Below are 23174 nucleotides of genomic sequence, written 5' to 3' on the forward strand. Positions count from 1 at the left end.
GGACTGAAGTTAGAGTAGGTAGCAGAGCCACCTGCACCAGCAGATAGCTTTCCTATCCGCGGGATTCTCCCATGGATATCTCCAGCCAAACTTAAGGCCACTTTGCCCTGCATATATGGCACAAAGAAGTTTTAGTAGATTGGAGAATCTGCCACTGAGTTAATAGTCATAGGTAGAAAAGATATCTTAGATAAATTCCACAAGCCAAGTCAGGGCAAGATATCTTCTCCTGACAAAAGCTCTATCACATATACAAGAGATATTATACATGGTCATAGATATGCTAATTTAACCTACTGAATCTATGAAAGGAACTAATTAAGTATATAAAATTAATTCTATACAGTGCCATTATTACAGTCAGTAGATGCAAAACCCAACGTGTTGACCCAAAGATAACTTCATATATTTCTGAATTTATCATTTAATTTAACATTATGAATTTCATTTAAATTAGTACTTATCCAGTGAAGAATCACTGCAGATGACTTCTGTTTGTAAATAATTAACAAAAATTCTGGCAGTAGACTGAGGAAATCTTATCTCATGTAGAAAGTTCAGGTACCCTATACAAACTTTTCCACAAAGAGGGGTCTGCTCAGATAAAGATTGATATGAAAATACTCCTTGAGGAATACATATATCTTTGTTTCCTTAGGCCCAATTCATGTTGCCTCTCTATCTTCTCCAAAGAACTAAAACTCATTGGCTGTAAAGTACTTTTTTAAAAATAATATTCCTGCAGTAATCAAATGATAACCAGGAGGACATACACAATACCAGTAGGTATTACAAACAAAACAGTTATAGCCCTGCAGTATTAATATCTGTGAAGTAATATAAAATTAACACTGAACTAAGCTCGAAAAGCAATAACAACTGTAAACCTATTAAATATGATTCCCAATTAGGAAGATGACTTGTATAAAGACTTATTATTTTAATGGGGAAGAAACCATGATCATTATTATTTCTTAGTGGCCACTGTGTACAAGAGGCTTTATTGAAGATATGTCTAGACACATTTCCTACCCCAAAGAGTATACAATCTAAAGGTAGACATGACAGCAACCAAGAGCTGGAAACAATAGATGGGGAAGTATAAGGATTGTTGATGAGGATTCAAAAAACAAGTTTACCAAGTTGTTATGACCCCTTTGTTTTCCAAAATATGTTCCACAATATTTACAACCATACCCTCTTCCCTGACCCCTCTAATTTACTAAAATCACAGACTAGGGCAAAGTTCCCCTTAACCAGATCCCATTCCATCATCATCATGGAAAATTGCAGAGGCATGGTCTTCTTGTCAATTGAGTACCACCTGAATTACTCTTTAGCAAGGTACTTAAGGTGGTCTGGTTGTATATTCAGTTTATGTCCACCGCTGAAAGTCTTATTGCTTGGTACACAAACTTTGGAATTCATTGGTCTTCCATTCTAATAATAAGTCTATCACAATTCAGGGCAACTGCACCTGTATTATCCCTCAGTGATCCAGCAGGGGGAACCCACTGTCATGCTTCCAGCTGCCCAGCTCTTGCCTCTCTTGGGTGAAAAGACATGTATTTATCCCTTCCAACTGAGGTATTTCAAGGCTGAAGATTGATAGATTCCCAGCCTACCCTATGATATTCCCAGCAAAATACAGGCTACCTAAGGAGGCTATTTTGCCTTCTCTTCAGAGATGGCACAGTGTAATTTTCACAGTTAAGCTACCACATAGCTATTTCTAAGCAAGCACATTTTATTCTTAAGATACAAGAAATAGAGAGGACTTATTAAAAACAATAAAAGAACACACACACGTGCTAATAAGCTTACTAGAGATCACCCAAACTCCAACATGGATTCTGGTTGATGATTAGTAGTTTTTCCTGTGGTCACAAGTTCATCACAACTTCAGCTAAAAACAAGCAACCTCATGAGTAAGAGAGCCATTCATTTATCCAGTTTGGCTCTTTGAATCGGTCATCAGGAAGACAATGGGTCCACACTCCAGGGTGAAGCTTCAAAGAAGCTGATAACCAGAGGAATTATATTAGCATACCCACTCCTTCTAGAGATTTCCTGGGAAATTCACTTAATTTTAAAAGTTCACGATTTCAAAAAACCCGTTAAAGTTCCTAACGGAAAATTTTTAAATCAAGATCAGATTTCCCCCCCTAAAATATATGTTCTAGGAATTATTTTGGGGAAGTTCTATGACCTGTGTTATACTGGAAGTAGGACTAGATGATTATTAAGGGCCCATCAGGCTTTGGAATCTATGATTCTATAAACAGTTTGGGCCACTGACTCAGCTAGTGCAAAGCAATGTAGCTATAGTCAAGTTACTGGAGATACACTAATTTACACCTGCTGGGGATCTGGTCCCATATTCTATATTTGCAGAATCAGACCCTTCCATTTTATGCCCTTCAGGGCATGGATGTATTATCTGTTTCATGCTGATCTGCCACTATATAGTACTGTGTACATGTACAGAGCCACATGAGGTACATATGAAATAACATAAGGTAGATTTCTTAAAATTTACAACTGCTGCAACATTTATCTTTGAAGTCTCTTAGTCTGTCTTCTCATTTTTCTTTAATTTAGAAGTGTTTTGTTTTGTTTAAAGCTACTGCCATCCGCAGCAACACCTGTGCAAAGCAGCTAATGCAACTACTAAATAACTGATACAGTCATTCACATTCTCCTCTTTTGTATATAAATTTTCTCCCAGTGAATAATCACTTTGAAAACTGGCTCATGAAGACCCACAGTTTGGGCAAATCAATCCAGTCAGTAATCTCTCTCTCTCTCTTCTCATAGGGAAAAGTTCTATGTACTAATTCTCATTTTCACCTTATGTATTTAGGATCAAATAATATTTGCACGTTAGATATTGTAGTTAGAATAAATTATTATTGCCACACTCTCAACTTGTTCAAGTATCTTAAATACATTATGCAAGTAAACCTAAACACTGAGTGATGAGAATTGTTTTAATAAAGGCATTGGGAAAATTTGTAAAAGTCTGTCTTTGGTAAGTGGGACATAAATACATGAAACTAGTAGGGAATTTGCTCTGAAGCTGCCAACACCATGCTAATTCCTTACAAGTCAAAATAAATGAAAGGAAACTAGCATCCAAAAGGACAAAGCAACCTGCTTCTTGAGATATGCTCCAGGAAGGGCATAGGGGGGAGTCTGCTAACTTGTTCACAATGGTTTGAGGCTTAAAGATTTCAAAAAAAAGAAAGAAAGAAAGAAAAAAAAAGAAAAAGAAAGAAACAGCATGTTATTCCTGATTTAGACTGAAAATAGAACTACTTTGTTCTCATCAGACCATATAGGTAGCATGTTGAGTTTGAGTGTGAGTTGAAGAGGCAGTGATTAAAAATATATATATACACTGCATGTAAAAAAGTACGAAGGACTTTTCTGGGCATGGAACTGTATTTAGATTGTAAAAATATATATATTAGAATTAATTTATTGTTTAATAGCTCAGAAAAACTCACATTCAAATTGTCATATTTGACTTAAGTTCCTTATTTTTCAACCTGTATTACATGAGCACTTTTCAAATGTGATCTATGAATTTAAGGATTTATGAGTGTTTCTATTAAAAGCCTCTCCCACACCCTCTCACCTCCAGGTAATTTAGGAACAGTGAACGCCTTTCTTAATGGCTTAGCTAAAGTCTGTTCTTCAGTCTGAGGATGAGGAGCAGAGGGTCTGGCCCTGTAGTGGGCCATGCTGCTTAACTGGTCCTTGCTGTCCTTGTGTGGGCAGGGGAATGCTGCATTCTTGGGCATAAAGTCTGCTTTGATTTCCATCTATGTCTCTTTCTCCCTTGCTAAAACTTCATGAGTGCTCCTGCTGAACCAATCAGCGGTGCTCTACTACTTGTACATAGGTGGAAAAGGGACAAAGGAGAGAGAAGTGGGATGCTGAAAAGGAATTGGGAGAAAAGGAACAAACCTCAATGTTGCCCGAAATTGATTTTTTTAAAAGTGACTGAGAACTCATAGTAGCTGCTATTTTTGAATTATTGAATTTCTGTTGTTCTTAAACTGGGACATTATATGAGGAAGGAGTTTCTGCTGAATTCAGCTCTGAATTACCTACATTTGTGTTCGGGTGTCTCCAGTCTGCATAAATGACCCCTTACAGACATACGCACTGGGGCATGTCAGAACACTCTTGAGGCCCACAGCCAGCAGAGAATGGAGGAAGCAGGGCTGGATTAAGATTATGAGGGGCCTAAGACTAATGGTTGGCAAGGGCCTAAGTATGAATTACATATTGCAAAAAAAAAAATTATAAAGTGCTCAAACATTTATCTACATGCATATGCACATATTTATTTTTGTAAAATTAACAAGTTTATTCTATTCTCACTACACTCAATTCTTCAAACAAACAATTTCATGTGGCAAAGTCATGAATGATGTCATCGTAATTCAAAGACCTGACGATTTAATTCTCAATGCTCAAGAAGGACAAAGCACTGAGATGCTCTTGAGTCATGGTGGATCGGAGGACATTTTTGACCCTTGTTAGAAGAGAGAAGGAACGTTCTCCACTACAGCTAGTGATCATTAGTGACAAATACAGCCGTAATGCAGTTTCAACATTTAGGAAACATTCTGTTACATGGATTCAGTGATAACTTGGTACATCCAAATAGATTTGCTTTCATCTATATCTGAGAGTGAAGTGAGTTCAACAAATTGAAGAAATTCTTTAGTATAGTAAAATTTACTGGGATATCGTCTGGGTACTTCTGACACAAACATTTGATACCATCACTGACTTCGGAACTTGAAATGTTAGGCAAAAAAATTATCAGTACACTAAAGGTTTTGTCAGTATTTTCGTAAGCCTTGATATGATGTTCTAATGACCTCTTCAGTTTGTCAATGATTGTGTGAAGGTATTAACTCTGAAGGCCTCCTTGTCACTGAATGAGTGGCCAGTTGCATTGTGCTCTTTTATCTTTGCGTGCATTTCTGATTATTTGCCACTCATATTACTTGCATTGTCATAACTCTGGCCACGACAAAGGCTGATGTCAATCCCATTTTCGGTGAGGAAATCGAGTAGGTACGATTTCTCCCCTGTGTGGCTGGTGATGTTTATGAAGGTCACGAAATGGTCCACTAGGTAGCACATAATGCAAGATGACAGTCAGCTGATCTACATGTCTGGTGCTGAGTCAACAGACACTGAAAAATATCCCACATCTTTGATCTCATCTACAATGGCTGATAGCCTCATCTTTGCCAGCAGTGCAATGAATTCATCACAAATAGACTTTGCTAGATATGATGAATGGCCTTTTCAACGATTTGCATGTTCACTGATGTGCTGAGCTAAGAAAGGATCAAACTTAGCAATTAGCTCTAGAACACCAAGGTAATTGCCATTGTGTTTCAATCCAAAAGTCTCATCTGAGCCATAGAATTGCAGACCACGCTCAGCAAGAAAAACAATTGTTTCAACTACGCGTCTGAGAATGCGTCTGAGGAAATTCTTCCAATAAGCATGAGCTTCCAAAAACTGGTTTTCCATTTGGGTATCAATTGTGTCACTAACTTTCTTTCGGGCATGGTAGCTGTTAACTGACAATGTATGCTGCTCACTCATGGTATGCAATGTATGCAGTATTCTTACAATCACTGAAGCCTTTGCAGAACATTCCCTACTTATTGATATCAGAAAACAGGCAGCAATAAAAACTGTGCACTTTCTTATTAGAATAGATGAGCCATTCTCACTTGCCAATCTGTTTGTTAGGCTTAACATATTCAAACACTGATGTGGTCAGGTAGCGATTCTCATTGGTGTACTCTCGCTTTGTCAATGAAAAGTCAGCATCTAGATTCTGAAACCTGAAACCACTATGAAACCTGTCATCTAAATTTTGGCATTTCTGTGGGCCCTTCTCAGTCCAATATGCAAGGAGATCTTGAGAAGTCCTGTCCCACTTGCCTGGATCAGTGGAGAAGGATATTTTTATATTACTATCACTGGGAAAGTCTTCAGATGAGTAGAGTGAGACTGCAGCTAGAGAAGCACAGGAGACTGCTCCTTTTCATCAGGTGCAGGTGCAGCCTGTTCACTTGGGCTGGTATTCGCCTGGACTTCCTCACCACCAGACTTAGTAGGAGAAAAACTGTTAGGAGAGAAGGAGTACCTTTCAACACTACATCTTGTCTTTGCCCTCTTTCTTTGGCCTCCTTCAATTTCTGCCATCCTCCTTTCTTAGACATGGTTTCTATTGTCAAGTGTAGGCCTACTGTGTAAAAAGTTCAATATTGCTTGGACCCACAAACACTTACTTAGCCCACAAAGACAAAGTCACAACAACCATAAATTGAATTCACCATCTTGATGGATTAATTTGTACAAAGCAATATCTAATGAGACCAAAAAATTCTGATGGCCCCGCTACCATTGCTCAGCTGTTTACTTCAGTATGGAATGGAGGGCCTACAGTAGGGCCTAAAAATAGGAGGGCCTAAGGCTATAGCCTTATTAGCCTATGGGTTAATCCGGCTCTGAGAGGAAGTATTAAGATGGTGGTTTAAAGTCACCTTCTTAAACTTCTTCTTTTCCTGTATTGAGAAAAGCATGGCTGGAACAAGATTATTTTCTTATTTTATTTGGGAGGCAAGTAAACATGCTTTAAACAAGTAACTTGTTTCTTTTTTCATTTTAGCATCTTGAAATGGATAAAAGAAACCATGGCAGAATGAGCTTTTGAAGGCTATCAAACAGTTTCTGAATATAAGTATAAAATCTATAAAACAAACAAAATGCTAAGTATACTCACAGAAACACTCAAACTGAAATGCTGACTTACCAATAACAACAAAATCCAAATTGAAATAACATCCAATACATTTCATGTAAAAATTGCAACAATAAGGTTTATACAATAGTTTGCATAGTTTCAAAAAGCTTGAAAATATTTTAAGTAGATCCAAAGAGAGAAAATTAAAGAGAAGTAACAAGCTTTCAATTTAAAATGTGCACTGAAATGAGAATCTCTAACTCATTACAGAATGAATATACACCTGACCTATATGTTTCTCTCTATTTCCTTTTTCTTGTTTGAGTCGGGAGGCTGATCTCTGGGTGACTGGAATGGGCTTCTAGTGACCCTTTATGACTGGAAGGATGTGTGCAGCGGTAAGCCCAGGCACGTACGGATGCACATGGCACATCCCTCATACTGGCAGGGGTTAAAAAAGGTGCCAGTGAGAGCAGAGTTATTTCTTGCTCCCAAGCCAATAACTGCTCTGCACCACCAATTCTGCCCAGGACTGAGGGAAGAGCTTTTCCCTTGTGTTCACAGCGGCAAAGTTGTGCTTTTTGTTTTTATTGATTGGTTTCAAGATCTAGACGTCACTCATACCAGTTCTCAACTCTTGTCCTCGGGGTGAATCTGGTCACATTTTTTGGCCTGAGAGGATAACAGGATAGATGGAATTTTCTGTTTTTAATATAAAGATCAGAGATTCATCAGATCTTTGCTCTTTTTCTCTCCATTACCAGTCAATAAAGTATCTAGACTAATATGCATGAAATTACCTGGCTTCTTAAGTAAACTTTTAAAAAATGTTAAAATGTGATACATTTTGCATAGCTTAATGTTTAGAAACAAGTCAAAACAGGGATCATTCATACAACTGCTCTCTTACTCTGAACTTTGTGGCTAGGATAAAACGAGAGCGATATCCAAACCAACCCTTGTTTTACTTTTGCAGACCATATCCTAACACTCCATTTTGCAAAACTGAATTCTCTTTAGTTTCTTCTATTTTGTCTTTTTCTCGCTGAGATACAGGTGATTCAAAACTGAAACCATTTTGAGGTTCCAATATATTGAGACTTTGATCATGACTTGATCAAATCACCATTTGTTTTCATGAAATCAAACTCTGACCCAAAATGATTTTGAAAACCACCTACAATTGTGTCCATGTTTATAAAATTCCAAAATTATAAGATGTGGTTATTAAAGACTGCTATAAAATCAATGTCATTTGAGTTACCTTGCTAAACTTTGTCATAAATCTACCTAAACATTTGGCAAGTTAAATCTGACAACAGCTGTCTCTAGCCTTATAGATCGTGACAGAACCTCCCTTCCAGATACCAGCACAGCCTTGGGCCGGGCGGCGGCGTGTTTCAAATCCTTAAAGATTTCTTCCTTAAGGCACAGCTTCCACAGAACTTAAATGGGAGCTTTGTCTGACTGAGGACTGAATTATAGATGAATAAGAATTTCCAGATTTGGTCCAAATTGCTCAAAGATGAAGGTCTTTCAAATCATATGATGTGAGGGAAGTAAAAATAGCAATATAAAACTCAAATCCTAAGGGTTGATAATACCAAAGAATTCTCCAGTCCTGTTCAGGCTGGCAGGGGTGTCACTTATGTTGGAATTCCTATGAAATTGCAACTCACCATTACAACATGACAAAATAGATTCATTATAATTAAGTATTTTACAGTGAATACTAAACAAATTATTAAAGAAGAGCTACTTATTAGAAAGTGTGGTCAATTTATGTTAGCACCCCACTATTAATTATTCATGTGGTATTTACTGTAACACCACTGAGCATGATACATTAGTGATAGTAATGTGAATATGACATGAACAGTGCCTCCATAATGATTCCACTGTAATTCAGCATTAATGTATCATTAAAAATAAACTGCCACATACAATTTAATAATGGAGCCACACTAATTAAACATGAAATAATGTAACACCCAGTTTCTGTATCTTTTTAACAGCAACTTTGTGCTGTCCCATAGCCTGTTTTAGGAATATTCTATGTAGGGCATAAAACAGTACCAAAAAATGAGTTCACTTCATCGGCCATGTAGACACAAGCAAAATTAGTCAATTGGGATACATAAATGAAATGGAAGTGTAATGTGCCTGCTGTCATAGTGCATTTCAGTGATAGTTTTAATGAAAGATATACTATTATTGTTCTATGAACTGAATAAAAGTGTAATCTATTTATAAATCGATCCACTCATTTCTATTAGCTCTTTTGTGTGAAAAAACCCACACACCCCTAGTTAGTTCCCCCCCGCCAAATTAACTAAACTGTTTTTTTTAATGATCCCATCCTCCTCCAGTGTAATCAAACCAAGAAGAACTGCCATCCATAGATATAGGGGAATTCTATATAAGTGGTGTGCTCCTGATTTCATCTGAGCCCTTATGAACTCCACTGGTTTCTAGAATGGGGGGGGGGGGAGTGACTGACAGATGGGGAGTTGACTAGACTCCTGTATTCTTCAGTCACAAAAATAATGGCAAAAGACATGGCAAGTTAATTTAAACTTGAGTCTGCATCAGTTTGGGCTGTTTTCCCTTCCATCTTGTGGAACCCTCCACTGGGAAGAAATTTAGGAGGCAGGAGCTGTACTTTTTAGGTAACAACAGGATCCTGTAGGTCTGTGTGGCAGAGCAAAGGATAGCGGCACTCAAATGGATACCTGGTGCCTCAGGTAGCACCTGCAAAGTCTCAAGTGAGCTGTGGAGTATGGGGCAGAAGGACTGATTTTTTTCATGGTTAGGGAATCCTGCCCTCCAAACAGAAGAAAGAGTAGGAAATACCAAGTTACCAGTCATGGAGTTCCCTCTCCTCTTTAGGAATTACAGCCACATAGGGGAAAAAAGGACATCAAATGGATACATGAACTTGAGAAATAATATTTTAAATGTTGGCACCTTCCTTAATATTTTAATTCAGAATCACTTTTCCAATGCCTGGGCATTAGCAAAGAAAATACATATTGTCTAATATTATTCTGTCCTCCTCATGCTTCTGGAATACTAGGTATTCTCAAGGATTTTTACACGTCTTAACCTCATGGCCATACATCACAACAACCAGATTTCATTATAATAAAGACCTTTAAAATCCATGAAAAACTGCTATGAAGTAACTAAGGGGAGTCATTACAGACCAACATGATGAATTCTCTACCCCAAAGCTGTGCAAGAGACAAGACCTAGAAACTGAAACCTGTTTCTGTCACAATAAGGAGAAGATCCAATCACACAACCACATGGCTAACTCAAAGTTTGGATACTTAATTATTACAACAACTGTAGGTGTCTTTGTAACTTTAAAAAAAATTGCAATGCAAAACATGATTATACAAATTACTCTGGGAAATTAGTCAAGATTTCAGATGCAAATCCCTCATTAAAAATATAGTGAAGAAAAGACCTGCTAAAAGGTTAAGATAGAAAATGTCTGAAGGATTACATGAAAAGCACGTAAAATGTCTTTTCCCTTCTAAGTTGTTTTAGCTGTGTTGGTCCCAGGATACTAAGCCAGGTTAATTCTCCTCTTCCACATCAATAGTTCTAAATCTTGCCCCTGGCTGAATAAATCTGGGATTTTTTTTTACTAAATTTGATAGAATATTGGAATGAGATACAAAGGAAACTACAATAGGTCTTTCAGAAAAACCAAGAATATTATACTGATGGTTCAGTAGGTCAGAAGATACAATTGTTCAGACTGAGAACAAAAAATTACCAATTCCCTTGTTACTTAATTTACTGCTGTCATGCACCTTGATTCCTAAGTTCAAGAAAAAAACAAGATAATGTCTGCATAACAAGTACTAAGAACAAAGTAAAATACGGAAGCTGTTTAACATCAAATTTAGACAATCCACAAAGTATCATCCTGAGAACCTTCTGAATGGCTGAAGATTTTTGTTTTCAGTTCTGCAAGATGTAGGCTGTATAATTTTTTAAAATAAGTGTTCCATAAACAACATTGGTCAACAAATGGAGAATGAACAGCTGAGTAATACAGTCATCATATATTCAAACAAATAAAGGGATTCTATCATGAAAAACTGTAGTTTATGAAGCCTGGTTCATATGCCTGACATTTTAAGTAAAAACCTTTATCTAGCCACTTTTCATTAAAGTACAGTTTCTATTGAAATAGTCAATGATTAAGTATTTTATAAGTGCACACAACAGTTCATACAGTATATGCCAAGAGTAGAAACTAACAATATTAATTTCAGTGGGAACCCTAAACTTAAAATTCACCTAACAGTTAATGACTGAAAGCCTACACATAACAAAAAGAAGGCTTTTACAAAGCAACAGATGCAGAGGAAATTTTTAATAAAATATACCTATGAGTAAACTTTGGAATATAAACACATCTGAACAAGAGAAAGCTTATGTAAATTAAGCAACAAATACATTTCATGACTCTCTATATCCTTAAACTGTTTGCAAAACTCTGCGTAGGTTGTACTTTGAATACATCCATCTCAACACTTTACATTAATTCCTCATGATGTTATATATGACAGTGAACAATATCTTCCATATTTTTGAAATGTTGGCTCAACAGTTATTATCAATATTCACAAAAATCACAGGAGTACTTGTGGCACCTTAGAGACTAACAAATTTATTAGAGCATAAGCTTTCGTGGGCTACAACCCACTTCCCACGAAAGCTTATGCTCTAATAAATTTGTTAGTCTCTAAGGTGCCACAAGTACTCCTGTTATTTTTGCGGATACAGACTAACACGGCTGCTACTCTGAAACCTATCAATATTCAGTCACTGAATATTAAAATTACATGTATGCATTCCTTTGCTAATTCAGTTGTTATAGGAAATCATTCTTTGGCATTTTAGCCAAAGAATTTCTATCCCCTACCCTCACCCCCTCTGAGTGGGAAAGATGGTGTTAGTATATAGGCCTGTTTGTTAGCCTGGCAAAGAATTTTGGGTTTGCCTTTTTGATGCTATTATATCCTTATTAATATGTGTAAACAAAGAATAAAGACACCTTGTTTTACATCTGCCCACAAGCAGATGGGGTGATAAGAGATGGAGTTAAAAGTGTTACAGGGTATGGTGGGAGTGTAATATATGAGCATACATTGGAAGACTGCCTGGCTCTTTTCTCAAGCCAAGGTCAAGCAACCAGTTAAGGGTCAGGCATAAGCAACACTAAAGGCCAAAGAAAAGCCTCGCATTGTCCAGGACACAACCTCACTGCTTATCCCTCCCATGGGATACAAAAGAGTTGGGACAAAGACCCCAGACTCATGACCCTTCAAAACAGAACATGACCATAAGCTGTAAGGGGTTGGAGTAGGGGCGTGCATTGCAGGTATATTTGGAACTGCTAAGAAGGAGGAGGGGGGAATGGGGACACAGGCAAGGCTCTCCGGCGTGAGAGCTGGGAACAGAACACTGATTAACAGACCCTGCCAGCATGTAGAGCTATGGATATGCTTACTTGAAACTAACCCCAACAAACATTGCATTGCCTGCACTTCGCACTTCTGGTCTTCTGCTTTCTGTGTGCATCACAAGAACCAGGGAAGGGGGTGAAGGGAAAGCCCTCTACCACATGATTTGACCAAACTGGTAGGGAGGAAGATATTCCTTGGAGTTCTGGTTGGCTGCTGAGTTGGGGGGTGGGGGAATTTCCCTTCCCCATATTGGTAACCCACCCATATCTTTCTTCACACCAGCGTGCCTTGGTACAGATTGAAGTATCACTAGAGGAGGTTTTGGAATTAATTGATAAACTCAACATTAACAAGTCACCGGGACCAGATGGCATTCACCCAAGAGTTCTGAAAGAACTCAAATGTGAAGTTGCGGAACTATTAACTAAGGTTTGTAACCTGTCCTTTAAATCGGCTTCGGTACCCAATGACTGGAAGTTAGCTAATGTAACGCCAATATTTAAAAAGGGCTCTAGGGGTGATCCCGGCAATTACAGACCGGTATGTCTAACGTCGGTACCGGGCAAATTAGTTGAAACAATAGTAAAGAACAAAATTGTCAGACACATAGAAAAACATAAACTCTTGAGCAATAGTCAACATGGTTTCTGTAAAGGGAAATCGTGTCTTACTAATCTATTAGAGTTCTTTGAAGGGGTCAACAAACATGTGGACAAGGGGGATCCGGTGGACATAGTGTACTTAGATTTCCAGAAAGCCTTTGACAAGGTCCCTCACCAAAGGCTCTTACGTAAATTAAGCTGTCATGGGATAAAAGGGAAGGTCCTTTCATGGATTGAGAACTGGTTAAAGGACAGGGAACAAAGGGTAGGAATTAATGGTAAATTCTCAGAATGGAGAGGGGTAACTAGTGGTGTTCCCCAAGGGTCAGTCCTAGGACCAATCCTATTCAATTTATTCATAAATGATCTGGAGAAAGGGGTAAACAGTGAGGTGGCAAAGTTTGCAGATGATACTAAACTACTCAAGATAGTTAAGACCAAAGCAGATTGTGAAGAACTTCAAAAAGATCTCACAAAACTAAGTGATTGGGCAGGAAAATGGCAAATGAAATTTAATGTGGATAAATGTAAAGTAATGCACATTGGAAAAAATAACCCAAACTATACATACAACATGATGGGGGCTAATTTAGCTACAACGAGTCAGGAAAAAGATCTTGGCGTCATCGTGGATAGTTCTCTAAAGATGTCCACGCAGTGTGCAGAGGCGGTCAAAAAAGCAAACAGGATGTTAGGAATCATTAAAAAGGGGATAGAGAATAAGACTGAGAATATATTATTGCCCTTATATAAATCCATGGTACGCCCACATCTCGAATACTGTGTACAGATGTGGTCTCCTCACCTCAAAAAAGATATTCTAGCACTAGAAAAGGTTCAGAAAAGTGCAACTAAAATGATTAAGGGTTTAGAGAGGGTCCCATATGAGGAAAGATTAAAGAGGCTAGGACTCTTCAGTTTGGAAAAGAGAAGACTAAGGGGGGACATGATAGAGGTATATAAAATAATGAGTGATGTTGAGAAAGTGGATAAGGAAAAGTTATTTACTTATTCCCATAATACAAGAACTAGGGGTCACCAAATGAAATTAATAGGCAGCAGGTTTAAAACAAATAAAAGGAAGTTCTTCTTCACGCAGTGTACAGTCAACTTGTGGAACTCCTTACCTGAGGAGGTTGTGAAGGGTAGGACTATAACAATGTTTAAAAGGGGACTGGATAAATTCATGGTGGCTAAGTCCATAAATGGCTATTAGCCAGGATGGGTAAGAATGGTGTCCCTAGCCTCTGTTCGTCAGAGGATGGAGATGGATGGCAGGAGAGAGATCACTTGATCATTGCCTGTTAGGTTCACTCCCTCTGGGGCACCTGGCATTGGCCACTGTCGGTAGACAGATACTGGGCTAGATGGACCTTTGGTCTGACCCAGTACGGCCTTTCTTATGTTCTTATGTTCTTATGTACACTTTGAAACCAATGGATCTCCAAGCAGGGGGAAGGGTCCACCATATGCAAATCAATCTGGAGATCCTTGAGAGAAATGGCTTTAACGGAACTACTTGCATCAGTAAGTACCACTCAGGTGCGTAAGGGTGTACAGGATTGGGTTTTTACTTGTTTTATAGCTTGAAAACATTGGATGGAATTAATTTGTAAGCTATTTTGTATTTACCTTATGTAGCTGTCATGTAAGTAGTTGAAGTTGTATAAATATTCTATTTTAATTTTATATGACTTCACGGAAGTTAATACTATTCAAATAGAAATATTCATTCTGTAGATAACATAAAAACCTGGCATCTGTGTAACAGGCACCCTTCATTCAGGATAAATGTAAGAAACAATAAGAGTCTCAAACTAAAACAAAGGGACATGCGAATCTAACCAGGAAATGGAACTATGTGGGAGGAGTCTTTTTCACTGGATATTGTTTGGTGGAGGGGGTATGTGTCTGTGTCAGACAGAGGCATGGAAATACTACAGAAACAGACAGAGAAGGCAGCAAGGATGCACCAGATACCACTTAAACAAGCATAGGGAGCATGGAACCAAGAGAAGCCTAGAAGGAGAAGTTGTCTGAAAGGGACTTGGAGCTATGAATAGGGTCCTATCAAATTCATGGCCATGAAAAACACATCATCGACCGTGAAATCTGGTCTTTTGTGTGCTTTTACCCTAAATTATACAGATTTCAAAGGGGACCAGTGTTTCTCAAATTGAGGGTCCTGACCCAAAAGGAAGTTGCAGAGGGGTCACAAGGTTATTTTAGAGGGGTCACGGTATTGCCACCCTTACTTCTGCGCTGACTTCACAGCTGGGCGGCTGGAGAGTGGCAGCTTTTGGCCAGGCGCCCAGCTCTGTCGCTAGCACCCCACCAGCAGCAGCGGAGAAGTAAGGGTGGCAATACCATACCATGCCATCCTTACTTCTGTGCTGCTCCTGGTGGTGGCTCTGCCTTCAGAGCTGGGATCCTGGCCAACAGCCACCGCTCTCCAGCTGCCCAGCACTGAAGGCAGCGCCACCGCCAGCAGCATTGCAGAAGTAAGGGTAGCAGTACTGCAACCCCCCACTACAATAACTTTGTGACTCCTCCCCTCCCTCCCCACAACTCCTTTTTGGGTCAGGATCCCTACAATTACAACACTGTGAAATTTCAGATTTAAATAGCTGGAATCATGAAATTTATGATTTTTAAAATCCTATGACCGTGAAATTGACCAAAATGGACCATGAATTTGGTAGGGCCCTAGCTGTGAACAAAGAAACTGCCTCCTGTTGTTTCAGTCCTCCTCTGTTCAAGAAAATAATATTTTGAACATTTTTTGTATATAGACAGGATTGCATCAAAGATACCTGACTCCATCATCACTTCTCCTCTTAATGGAAACAAGCTGCAGGACCCTGAACTTTGGCTAATGGCTGAGGCAAAAGCTTCCTTTCTGTCAGACCTAATATTGATTTGACTAAAGGAAAATATATTAAAGGAATATCATAAGCGATCAAACTCTGTTTTGTATGATAGTCAAATGCTTTTTAATCATACACACTTAATTTTCCTACCTATATGCATATTGAAGGAACAAATATTTTGATTGCATTGAATCAATTACTTGAATTGACTTAATTTCAGATCAAACATAAGAGAACGCAAAGAAATTAGTGTATCATTTTCATTGACACAATATACCATAGCAACAACTTTTATGTTCCATTTCTGTTGAATCCAGACATAGCCTAACATATTGATAAACTTAGTGGAAAACATTACTTATTAATAGTTTTAGAATTGCCAAGCTAATAAAGTCATCTTTCTATTAAGAATAGAGAAATAAGGAGCTAATTTTTCAGCTCACATAGCCAATCTGAAAGGTACTATAGAATAATTCCCTGCCCTTTCAAATGAATAGGACTCAAATGCATAATGACACTGGGTGCAGTGTGATGTTCTCCTAGGTTCAGCTGCACTCTTATAAAATGGTGTATAGTGCAGAATGTTTAGTGTACCACCAGCAGCAGTGAAACAATATCAGCACAGTCACTGATTTAACCATGCTGCCTGGGAGTAGATAGGGTCTTGGGAATCATGTTGAAGGTTAGGATAGTTTCTCCTAATAGGTGCCTGGAGCTAAGAATTTCCACATATCCTCAAGCTCCACTTGACTCTCAGGTCCCTTCCACCCAGGCCATGCCACTAATTTTGCACCATTGAGAGGTTAACACAGTAAGCCTTGTCAATCATGATAAAATTTAATTTTAAGTTTTTCCCCTTTGGTGTGATTTTTCATGCAGAAGAGGATCTTATGTCTTTATGCTGATATGCTATTATGCTCTTTAAAAAAAAGAAAAAACAAAAATCAAAATTCTACAATTGAATTTCCCCCTCATGAAATAAAATCATAAAAAACATGAACCTTCTCAAACCAATTCACTCAGAGGTGAGTGGATGTATTTGACATTTCAGGATTATTATGTCAATATCAACTGATCAGAATCACTTCAGTTGCAAGCAGTTCACAATGTATATGCAGGCCAGTTTGCAATCACCATATCATTAAATCAACCCACAAATCAAATACAGTACCTCTGCAATTCAAATATAATTCAAATCTGAACATGTAAAAATTCCATTTTTAATATCACTCACAAAGAACTATTTATTCTCTTGCCTTTGTGCTTAGAATCACAGATGCTTTAAAAGCAGCACTTTTTTGTTTTATTTCAAACACAACAAGAAAAAAAAACTGAAAATCACTTTAGAAGTCAATTTTGGGAATCTATGAGAAGCTTTTTCATCTCAAAAATCTAGTGATTATTTCTTTACCCTGAAAGATAATTTATCAAATTCTGCCTTCACTTATACCTGAGTGATCCCTTTACAAAGGCAGAACCTGTCCCAGTATAACTCTGGTTCCAGTTGTATTCCATTGCTAATTCTCACAATGAATTCTTTGTTCAGGAATCACACATTCCTTATTCAAACTTGAGTTTTGAAACCTGCTTTGCATTTTATCTCACTATACCTTTGGGACTTATAGTATTATAATTTTAATTGATAAATATAATTGTTCCAAACCCCAATGTTAATTTAAAACATCCTTAAGTGCTTGTTTTCTGTTTGTCTCCTCTAACTACAATGGTCATGCAGTACTAAAAATTTTAACTCTGGCTGACCTATGAGTACATAAAGTTTGGAGATCTGTCCCTTTACTTCTAGAGCTTTTTTCTCTGCCCACTATTCTGACATCTGCCATGTGCTATCAACGATTTGATGAATGAAATGAAAGCATGTGACCACCTACCCACACACCTTGGCAGAGGTGCACTCCATACACGACGGCCACCACCCAGGCAGGCAAGTTTATTAGCACCTTCCAAGCGATATCCAGGAAAGCAAGAAAAGGTCAAGGAGTCTCCAACACCAAAGTAAAAACCGATTCTTCTACTGAAGGCAGGAACGCCAGGATCATCACATGGTTCCAGATTATATTCTGCTGACAAAAAACCAGAATATATAAATAAATGGGAAAATCCTATACCTTAAAAATTATAGACAACAAATGAAAGGTACAGTTTTGGTATAAAACACTTGGGAAGCATATTCTTCCACAGATGTTCATAATCCAAGTCTATTTAACAATGGCTCCACTACAAATATTGCTTGATTCTTCCAGTCTGCTCCTTATCCTTTAGTTATGGTACAGTAATGTGAGTGGGATATGTAGATACATAGTTACATTGATTTTCTTAACTTCAGAGACTTTAATCAGCTTCATACCACGAGAGGTTCCTTACAATTTGTTTGTATCTCTTGAACATAACTCATTATAGTGCAATTCGGTTGAACTACCAAACATTAGGAATGAACTTCATAGTTTGCAAACCTATAATAAAATGGAAAAAGCTTACTCAAATCTAATGAAAGATAAAATTGATGTAGAGATGCATCATCACATTTTCTAAAGATGTGCTTGAGTTTCATGCACAAAGAGTGGAACTGCACTCCTAATCAGGTGAAAAACTGCCCTTGCTTGCTCTTGAAAATCATGAATGCTGTCACTTAATCAGAAACAATTGTACACCTAAATAAAAGAAAAATGCCTGGGGTCTGATTCTCCTTTTACCTACACTGTATATCAGGAGTAATTCCACCCAAAACTGTGGAGCTACAATAGTGTAAAATTGGTTTAAGGGAAAGTAAAATCAGGCTCCTGGATAGGCCTCTATAAGTATGTAATTGCTCTTTCAGCATAACTAGATGTTAACCGCACAGGCACACACAGAACCATGTACTGCACTAGAACGTTCATTGATGTCAAAGGGAATTGTGCTCACAGATCAAGGAGAGTATATAGTTCTTAGTTATTTAATTTGCACTTGTAAAGAATTAGGATTTATTTTAAAAGAGCTATACTTTGTTCTTTTAGTCCTACAAATCCAATTACTGAGGAGATAGATTGGGTTTTGAAATCACTCTGAACACATTTTCTTTAGCGTTTTTTTTTAAACTTCCTTTTAATTACATTTCTACAAAGTTGAAAAGACAATCACAAATATAAAACCCTGTCAACTGAGATAATATACATACAACAAAATAGATTAAAGAAAAATGTATAACATGAAAAATGTAAATCATACCTAACAGATTGTAATATGATGACTATCTCTTCTCAGTGTCTAACCAGTTAATAACAAATAGGTCTTATTTAGATAAGAATAGATAGCATCCTTAGTCCTAGATAGAGTCATGAATTCAAATTATAACTTGCATAAAAGTTTAATTAAATATAAAATGGATATCAAATCAATCTACATAAATCTGAAAACTCTGATATTTTAATTGCATACAGTTGCACTGAGTAAAAAATTTAGCAACATGGCATCCACACCTGTGTGATGGGGTGTAAATACCCCACATCAGGCCCAAATGGGTTAAAGGACAACACTGAGCCCAGGTAGCCCCACCCTGCCAGACCTGCAAAGCATGCTCCAACTGGAGAGGAAGCTTAAACAGGTGCAACCCAGCTTAGAAGGAGGGACGAAGACAAACCTAGTCTGAGGGCTCCAAAACCAGGCTTCAAAAGAAGCATCTCTGAGAGTCCGGTTGGGGCTGAAGGTTTAGTTGTCTTTTCTTTTATCTTGTATTGGACTTGGAGCCATAGGGAGAGATGGATGTTAGGAAGTGACCTGCAGGGGTAACTCTGAAGACACTCCAAGTGATTGGCTCTCAAAGGGCCCTGGGTCAAAGCCTGGGGGCTGAAGGGCTGGCCTCCCTTACAAATTTCCCCTGCTGCAGTAAGGGCACAACCCTCATTCCCACCCCACTCCCCCTCTGGTAAGAAAAGGGCAAGGACGCTGAAAACCCAAAGTGTAGCTAAGCCCATACACTGGTGAGGAATTGGATTGAAAGACCTTCCCGCTGGGAGTTGAGGCTGGATACTAGATGTGTTACCCACTAGCCCACCTGGCCCTCTGAGGCTTTCTGTTACAACCTGACATAACCAAGGCCTGGGGAATAGAGACAAAGTTATTTTTTCTTCCTTTACATTTCTTTCCTGATAAAATGTTTTTAAAGTGTACATTTGAGAAATAAACGATCCTTAGTTATTTATTTGTCTTAATATTTGTAAAGTGTTAAAAAGTGATTTAGAGAATAAATGTTGTTACTACAGTACAACACAATTAACATTTCTGCCTAAGTAGAAAGAGAGGTAGATTTCCACCTATGGTGCCTTTTGTTTTGGTGGCAGATGCCACAGTATGAGTAATAGAATAATTGAAATTAGAAACAGAAAACATCTATTAGACCTCCTAGTTCATGTATCAGGGTTATTCTTTAGAGGGTATTACTATATTTATGTAGTGACATAAATATGCACGATACTTAATATGCAAAAAAAAGACGGTATCTCAGATATACTGCTACAGACAAAGAATGCACAGTATAGTTTGTATCAGAGGGGTGCAAGGGTCAACTGATAAGGTGACCTTAAGCCATATTTTGGGCTTCTGTGATCCTGGGTCAGAAGTATACCAGACCTGTCACCCAATGTAAGTTTAGGAACTAAAAAGCTTCCTATAATTCCCCTACACTACGGAAAACATTCTCTTGCCAGCTTCAGGATCCCTTTCTGTTGGTGGTGCAGAGGAGAGTGGCAACAGCCCAGGATCTGGTTGGAAAAATTACAGTTTAAGGGCTTAATCTTGTAAAGTGCTGAGCACTCTAGCCCCAATCTAACAAAGCACATAAGAACATGCTTTAACCATTTGTGTAGTCCCCTCAACTTCAGCGTTGTATGTACTTATGCACATTGCAGGGACAGGGCTAGAGTTGCTCACCACTTTGTTAACAAAAAATGGGTAACAGGAACAATGGAGAACAAGTGAACACATGAATTACTACATGGCTCAGACAATCTTCTATCTATTCTGCTGTGCTATCCCTGTGACTGGTCAGCATTTAATGTTCAGGAGACTTCTGGATCAGATCCTCTAGGTCAGAGGTGATGTAACTCTCCCCACCCTCAACCACCACTGTCCCGCCCCCCTCCCCAAGTTAATATATTACTTAACTTGTGAAGAATGGTGATTAGTATTTCATGTACATTTTTATCCTAGCCAATGTAACTGCCAGTCAATGCTTACTATTTATATAAATGACTTAATCCTATTCTGAAATCCACTTATTTTTCTCAATAATGCCTTGTAGCAATGAGTTCTACAAGTGAATTAGTCTTGTGTAATTTAGGTGTTTTTAGTTTTAAATGTCTTTTCTTTTAATTTAATTGGGTGTTCCCTTATTCCTGTATTCCAGGAAAAGGTAAATGGGGCACTTAACTGACTTTCTCTACACCTTCCATTATTCTGTGTATTCTATTTGCCTCGTCTGTGATAGTAATAAGTGTGAAAGAAATAAACCACTCTGCTCAGTCAATTTGTGATGCATGTGTCATAGATGTTCCATGAAGTCTATTTTGTATCATTAATTTAATGTATTTGAAACGCAGTTTTTTGAGATGACAGTTCTTGTTTTGCCATGCTCAATTTTAAATGACTCAAGGAAGAGAACTTCTGTAATTTTTTTAATTGTTGTTGTTGTTTTTGAATGGCGTCCCCACCAAGCTCCTAATAGAAGACTGATAGATTTACAGAGAAAAAGAAGAGACTTTAGGCCTAAGGCTATGCCCACACTATGGACCTTACAGCTATACCACTGCAGCTGTGCCACTATAAGGTCTCCCATGTAGCTGCTCTGTTCCGGCAGGAGAGAGCACTCCTGCCAGCATAATTAAACCACCCCAACGAGTGGCAGTAGCTACGTCGGCAGGAGAGCATCTCCCAACAACAGAACGCTGCCCACACCAACACTTTTGTCAGTGAAACTTTTGTCGGTCGGGTGTGTGTGTAGGGATATTAAAGAAGGTACTAACAGTGATTCCCCCAAGTGACAGTGACCCCCCAATAATTTGTCCTCCACACTTTAAAATCCAACAGTTTCACCAAGTACAAAAATCTCTTGGGTCTTCTGTTAAAACTTGTAAGCTACTGTCTGTAGAAACCATTGATTATATCTATCCTGTGAAAGATACTTTATTACTATGTAAAACTTACAAACAAGTTAATTGACTTTGTTCTTAAAGTAATTGATACAATGTAAACAAACACTATAACCCCTTAAGTGACTTTCACTTCATTCAACAGCTCCTAGGACAGACCCCCACCCTCTGTGATTAAAGGGCCGGGAGTCTCAAATGAATTAGCACACACCCTGAAAGTGGTGGAAACAGTAAATTAAAATATGGTGAAGATATGGAATGTATGCTGATGAATGCTTGATATACATGAATGGTTAGGGAGGTGCCAGCCTAGAAAGGGAGTATCCATCGGCCGAAGAATGTGTCAAGTGGATGACCAGACAACCCCCGGAGGGTAAACTGGGATCCACCCCATCACCTGGAAGGATGAGAAACACAAACTTTGGACAGTTTGGAACCACCAGGAATGTGTCCAGGAATGTGCCATCTGCTGATTGAGTCAGCAACAGCAGAATGAAACAGCTCCCATAAACTAACATAGGAATTAAATCCTATAAGAATGGACTCTCAAGACTGAGGACTTTGAGTCTCTGGTTCTGCTGCCAACCTCCAGGAGCATCAGGTGCACCTGACACAGACTCGGCTCCATCCTCATGACCAAGATACCTGGCCAGTAACTTGGCATGAGCAACTTCTAGGCTGGTAACTATAACACCTATAAAGAACTTGAATGAATGATTGTGTGAATGAATCTCTCTCTTAAGGAATAAGTACTCAAACAACGTTGTTTACTTTTATCTTTTGCTTTATCATTATATTTACAATAAATGTGGCATCTTTGCCTTATCCCTCTTAATAAGATCCTGCTGGTTTTTATTCTATTGGTATAACATGTGTGTTTTTTCACAGCCCTGACCGACAAAAGTTTTACCGACAAAAGTGCTATTGTAGACGTAGCTTAATTCTCCACTTTCTCACACCTTGGGAATATATTTAAACCTGTTCATTGTGATTGCAAAGTGGGTGACAGATACTACCAAATAACAATGAGGATGTCGCCTTAAACACTTATTGTTTTCCAGGGGAAAGAATAGTTTTTACATGCCAATTGGACAGCACCAATGAAGATACAAATGGGAGGGAATACATAGTCATAATTAGCAGGAGTGACACTGTGCAGCATAAACAAAATCTATTTCCTGATTATTATAAAAATCAGATGAAATTTTGCCTATTTGCATGTGCAACAGTGTACATAAAACATTCATATTTCCAGTTTTACTAGTCATTTATATTGCACA

At 38.2% G+C, this 23174-nt stretch overlaps 1 protein-coding gene across 1 annotated transcript in view; it reads right to left on the reverse strand.

The window, feature by feature from the left end:
• The window catches only part of CSMD1 (CUB and Sushi multiple domains 1), a 1638713-nt gene that overhangs the window by 441506 nt on the left and 1174033 nt on the right, over positions 1 to 23174 (reverse strand). The window contains exon 21 of the mRNA XM_065401391.1: positions 17641 to 17829. Within this exon, the coding sequence (XP_065257463.1) occupies positions 17641 to 17829 (189 nt within the window). The remainder of the gene's footprint in view (positions 1 to 17640; positions 17830 to 23174) is intronic.

This window comes from Emys orbicularis, chromosome 3 (assembly GCF_028017835.1).
Source record: "Emys orbicularis isolate rEmyOrb1 chromosome 3, rEmyOrb1.hap1, whole genome shotgun sequence".
Classification (NCBI taxonomy): domain Eukaryota; kingdom Metazoa; phylum Chordata; order Testudines; family Emydidae; genus Emys; species Emys orbicularis.